Source organism: Arachis stenosperma, chromosome 1 (assembly GCF_014773155.1).
Source record: "Arachis stenosperma cultivar V10309 chromosome 1, arast.V10309.gnm1.PFL2, whole genome shotgun sequence".
NCBI classification, from domain to species: Eukaryota; Viridiplantae; Streptophyta; class Magnoliopsida; order Fabales; family Fabaceae; genus Arachis; species Arachis stenosperma.
The window spans coordinates 134,537,961-134,544,215 of NC_080377.1; the positions used below are offsets into that span (position 1 = coordinate 134,537,961).

At 32.3% G+C, this 6,255-nt stretch overlaps 1 protein-coding gene across 1 annotated transcript; it reads right to left on the bottom strand.

Annotated features, from left to right (window-relative positions):
- Nucleotides 1-3,316: 3,316 nt before the first annotated feature.
- On the bottom strand, nt 3,317-4,659 carry LOC130947329 (NAC domain-containing protein 100-like). Its single transcript, XM_057876000.1, has 3 exons — nt 4,315-4,659; nt 3,956-4,233; nt 3,317-3,880 (listed from the first exon to the last, which is right to left on the bottom strand). Exons 1-3 carry the CDS (start codon nt 4,502-4,504, stop codon nt 3,359-3,361), a joined length of 990 nt encoding a protein of 329 aa, XP_057731983.1. The 5' UTR covers nt 4,505-4,659; the 3' UTR covers nt 3,317-3,358.
- Nucleotides 4,660-6,255: the final 1,596 nt, after the last annotated feature.

Consider the following 6,255-nt stretch of genomic DNA (forward strand, 5'->3'; position numbering starts at 1 on the left):
ATTAATTTCTTGTTAGAAAAATTATTCACATTGAAAGTTTTAAATTAACAGTCTAATCATATTTCAATACTCTAACCCTAAAACTCACAAAGCCCCTAACTCACAAATGTAATGTGACGACGACGATGATGATAAGGTAGTTGGCGTTTCTAAACTTATACCTCAATTGCACCAATCCATTGAAAGATTCACACACATATATACATGAGAGTTAATAATTTAATCCCCCACTAATGTAAAATTATACAAATAACAATTCTCATGTTTAAGGATGCTTTACATGAAATAAGATATGATTTATTATATATGAAAATATACATACGATAAAAGATAAAAAAGATAAAAAATATTTTATAGGGTTGATTAATTCTATTAATCTAATCTATTATATATGTTATACTAAGACCCAAACAAATAATTAAAATTAATGGTTTAATAATAAGAGGCATGTTATGCTTGTTAAGTTGCTAAGGTAAGGTGGGGGTTGAATAAATGTAATTGGTGGTGGCATTATATCATGAAGAAAATGAAATATAACCATAGAGAAGAGGTGTTGTTATTTTATGTATTTATTTGCCATCAAACAAGGTGTGAGGTTGAGCAAAAACGTGTAAAAAGACAAAATTGCCATTGTCTTTTTTCCATGTAGTAAAGGATGAAGACGTGCTGGACTCAAATTGTTGGACTTTTAGGGAGGATTGATCATGTGCCATAAATGTAAACACCACATGGTACAAAGAAGATATATGCATATTTTGTATTTTTGGGCAGAATAAGAAAAAAGAAGATCAGTGTTCTCATGTCATTGCCAATCACACCTTCAAAACGGAATGCATCCATCATGAAAATGGGATATGAATGATTTTGACAAATTCAAATGAATCAATGAATGAAACAATTAATGGTCATTACATACAGACAAAAACCATTGTATTTTTCCTCATTCAGTTAAAGTATCCCACCCTAAAATGGGGCTTCTTTTTATCATTTTTGTTTCTCCTATAATTAAATATCTCCAAAAATAATAACAAATTTTAAAATAAAGAATGTAGTCTAGTAGATATATATCTGAAAAATAGATATATCATGTTTTGAAGACCATATTCTATTTTTAATTATTATTAATATTATTTATTTAAATCTCTGTAACATAGGCCCTGCTATTCTGCTGGGAAACCTTGCAACTGGTCCTACATGTCATATTCAAATATATATTTATATATTGGGTGTTGCGTTTGCATAATTCTCCGTTCAATATTGACAATAGACTAAGACACATCACGCTTAATCATAAGACCCTGGCAAGTTAATTTCTGAGATTTTGTTAATTCAAAATCAGTTATCAAATTAATTATACAAGCAATAAATATTTAATGTATATATTATATTTTCATACATATTGAAAGTATATGTTATATAACTCATCTTTAATGTATATATTATATTTTCATATACATTCTATACAAGCAATAAATTTTTAATATACATCTAATATAGTATTAAATCTGACAAATTAAGGATTAATCTGTTACGGATCTAAACTCTATTTAAGAGTCTACTTGTGGTCAATAAATTACTCTTTACACAAGACAGAATTTAAATCTCCAACACTTACTTAAATGAATGAATGAGTTAACTACTTTTACTTGACTAACCCAAATTAATTTAACATAATTATTAATTTAATTTGGGGTGGATATATATATAATTAAGTTGCTCTCCCTCAATCTCTCACACACTCACACTTGAGATTACAAAATTAATTAACCATGTGTTAATTTGTACTTTGTAGAGCACTTTGAAAGACATTAATGTTTGAAATCTATTTTCAACACTAGCACGTAGAGAGAGACCCCATAATGGTTTAGGTGAAAATAATGTTTGAATTTATATGGTTGATAATGAATCAGTGTCATGTCAGACAAAGGGGGAGAAAACAACTTCAGAACCCAGAAGAGTCCTAATTTGCAGAGAGCGCTTCATAATCATAGGCATTAGGTAAATGAAGATTTGTTATTATTAAATATTAATATGTCCATGTCAAAGTATGCGCGTGCACGTGTGTACAAGAAGAGAGATAACAAAAATTATTTAGAGGTTAATTCTTACGCATTATCAATCAATCAATGATTTCTTAAAATTGACTATAAATATTGATATATTTTTACCGATTTAAAACATGTTAGTTTATAGTAATAAATGAATGAAAGACTATTCGTTTAACTGCTACACGAATATCTAGTAATTTTTAACGGGACAGAATTTGAGGAATTTTGAAGAGTAACGGTAAGCGCCGTCCCCACCTTCTACAATAAAAAAAAAAAAAAAAATTTTATACACCAAATACTTTATGACATCGATGTAAAAATATAATTGTTACTAACTAATTGTATATCTAAACTATTTTTTAATTAATAAAACAAAAAATGTATATTTAATTATTAAAAAATATTAATATGAAAAAGTTTATTATAAAAAAAGATAAATTTAACTTTGATTTAGTAAATCTTTTCGAAATAAAAAATACAAGCATCTCATTTTATATTTAATAAATAAATAAATCAGTATTTATATTGATAATCTTTTAAAATTAATTTATATTTATCAAAATTAAAAAATCTTATATAATTTTGTATATTAATAAATATTTAAATTTAATTTTTATATTAATATTTATTATAATATTTTTAAATTTTAAAAACTATTTTATCAAATAGATTTGTGGTTATTTGTGTTTATTAAAAATTATTTTTAATTTAATTTATTAAAATACAGATGTTATAATTTAAAAAATAAAAAATTTTATCAAACTAAGTTAGATTAACTAATCAAATATAGATAGAATTCAAAAAGGTGAAAACTCAGGTGAAGTCGATTTCACGTGAAGTTGATATCTCAAAGCCGTTAGATGAAAATTTAGTCAAATCAGTCAAATCATTTAACGGTTCTCAAATATCAACTTTATGTGAAGTCTACTGCACCTCAGTTTCCGTTCAAAAATTAACAGAATGAAGGTCACGCCTCATGCTTTTACTATTAGCTGGACTGTACTGATTCAATCCAGATAAGCAACACGAACAAGCTACGGTACCGAAATAATAACTTTTCATTCTCATATCTTTATTTTTTTTTTTATCATGAAAACAAAAATAACATGCTAAATCAGAGAGCTTAATTTCACAAATTCAACTTTTAAGATTTACTTACATAATAACATGATGACACATTCATGTATCATGAGCACAATCTCTTTACACACGTAAATGTAAATCATAAAATCTACCGACAAATACACAAACAAACAAACAAACAAGAGTAACACAATCAAACCCTAGTAGTTAATTAAATCTTGAAATTTTCAGTAATTCCACAAACTCTCAAAGTGAGCCCTCCCTAAATCAAAATTGGACACCACGGAATTGGTTTCCACGTTCATCTCAGTAGTGAGGCCTGTTTCCTGTGACACACTGATCATTTCCCTTTCGTTCGATTCATACAACGCCCTCAGGATACTCTGATCTTGATGTTGAGTAGAGTACAAGGAACCGCCGCAAATCGGCATCCTTGGGAGAATGTTGGAAGAAACCGCGTAGGCGGGAACAGAAGAGGAGGAGTTGTTGGGGAAAGAACCACCAAAGACTCCTCCTCCTCCGCTTTCGCCTGCGGCTTGGTTTCTTGGAACATCAATTGGATTGGAGAAGCAGGGCACGTAAGGCGACTCGTCATGGATGGTGTCGAAAGAGGGCGAGGTCTCCGTCAAGGGAGGTAAACCGGAAGAATCCAATTCGGTTCGGAAAGTGTCGAGCCTCATGATTCCAGAGATGTGAACCTTCTTGCCAGCTGAACTCTTCCGAAACACCCTGCAAATCACCCACTCGTTCTGCCAGAAAGATTGTTAAATTCCAAGTTGGAAAAACAGAGGAAATTAAACAGTAAACAGGGTATATCGGTTTACCTTTGCGGTTTTTGGGAGGTTATGGATGGAGAATTTCCCCTCCAGCCTGAACTCGTGCATGACCCAGTTTGTTTTCTCTCCTTTTGGTGCTCTTCCTTTGTAGAAGACAAGCGTTTTCTTCATTCCGACGAGCGATTTGCCTCGAAAAATCTCCTTGTCTTTCCCGGTTGCCTTCCAGTACCCAGACTCGGTCGCCCGGTTTGTCCTCAACCCGGTCGGATACTTCCTATCCCTCACACAGAAGAAATACCATTCTTTCTCTCCCATTTTCGCTTTCCCTAAACAAATAAAAGTAAAATAATCAGAAAATTAGAGAGAGAGATAGAAGATAATGAATTGATGTTGGTGGTGTTAGTTACATGGCAAATCCCAAGGCTCGCAGCGGTTAAGGTCGACTTCGCCAATGGCTCTCGCGGCAAAGTTGGTGTCAATAACTTTCTTGTATAGGTAATGGGTTATGAGCTCTTCATCAGTTGGGTGAAACCGAAACCCCGGTGGCAAATCCATCTGCTCCTCTTCCTTCAACACCAATGATGCCACTTTTTCCATTTCATTCACTCACTCGCTCTGATCTTTCTTTCTTACTTATATTATTGTACTTTCAATATATAGAGAGAGGGGGGGAGAGGAAAGAGAGATGGAATATGGAGATGGATGTGAATAATGAGAAGGGAAAACGAAGGAGAGAAAAAGGAGGCACCTAAATACTACTGCTATCTGGGGGAAGAGAGAGAAAGAGAAACGTGGCATGTAAGGCAACTTCCTTGGTTTTTTGTTTATAAGGCTAAAGCACTCATTCCCATTCCAAATTATTTGATTTATGATGAGATGAGATAATTATTGTGTCATAATACTTTCGCTAATTTTGTTTTCTGCTCACTTGCCCAAATACCATGCATCTAATTATCACCATGCTAGTGTATGTTGATGGAGCATCACTTTGTTGTCGCACTTATGTAACTGGATACTCTTTATACTTAATCACTACAAATTTTATCACCAGACGCTTTTTTTTATTTATTTTTCTTTTTAATTAAACTAGGTAATTTGTTGTTATCATGTAAGTAACTTTGAATTCTTCATGATTAGTCATATGCTAATCTTGAGAAGATTCAGATTGATTGCTGTGCAGTAACATTGTAAAAAATTTTTACATTAGTGTTTATTAGTTAGGTAAAAAGAAAATTTTGGGATACCAGTTGAGATGTATTTGTAGGATTTTTTATATGTTATGGGTTAAATTACGAAATTAAACACTGAAACTTTGCATTATATATATTAGACCATTTACATATTGCATTTTGTATAACACTTTACACTAGGTTGCTCTTTTCTCTTTTATTCAGTTATATATTTATATTTTTAAACGTATAATACAATAAATAAAATAGTTAAATAATCAAATACCTGTACTGATGTAATAATATATGATTAAATATTTATGCAATTTTAATTTTTAAATATACATGTATATTAAAGGGGATTTTTTTATTTAAATTAAATAAATATAGTATTTATCAAAATAAATAAACGTTGAAGAAATGATCAAAATTCATCCTTAGTCACATCTTGAGTACTGAGGGTCATTGTTCAAATGGCCACATCTTAGGTGCACTGACTCCGTGCTGTGATAGACTGTCTGCGAATCATATTTTAGATGCAACTGTGATATGAACATAAGCATATCTCGGATACACTGCACCCGAAATACGCGCATTTTCTGATTCGGGTCACTGCATCCGAGATAAGAAAAAATTACTAAGGTATTATCAGACTCGTTCTCTATTTGTTTATCCATTTTGGTGAATGCTTTTTTTACGAAAATATTGTAGCGTTGTAGATAAAAAATGGGCCCATAATATCGAAAATAACTAGTTATACAGAAATCATGCTTCATTACACATTAAACACATTAGTTAACAATCATTACATCAAAGTGACAACATTGGAATCAAAAGGCCTAAACTCTAAATTGCATGCGTCGTTATGAATCCGAGTAGCACGCATTGGGACACCCATGTCTGGTGTGGCCCTCTCCGCGGCAGAGCCCACATCTCTTCTCTGCACGCTCAATCGCATCCATCTTATTCTAGATCCAAGTGGATACCGGCCTTCCCGATGCCTTCCTTCGCATGACTGAGTTGGGCTTCATCCGTGCACCGTACCATGGAGGCCACACCTTTTTGTCTGGTATCAGCAAAAACTCCCTCTCATATACCTTGAATATAGAGGCCATCGTGTACATGGGGTCCACAAAATGACCCCACTCAATACTCGCAGCTGCACATGCAGCCAGGGCG

Coding starts and splice junctions, on each gene's coding strand:
- LOC130947329 (XM_057876000.1), bottom strand. CDS start 4,504: ATGGAAAAAGTGGCATCATTGGTGTTGAAGGAAGAGGAGCAGATGGAT. Junction 4,234..4,314: donor CGAGCCTTGGGATTTGCCAT/GTAACTAACACC, acceptor TTATTTGTTTAG/GGAAAGCGAAAATGGGAGAG. Junction 3,881..3,955: donor ACCTCCCAAAAACCGCAAAG/GTAAACCGATAT, acceptor TCTTTCTGGCAG/AACGAGTGGGTGATTTGCAG.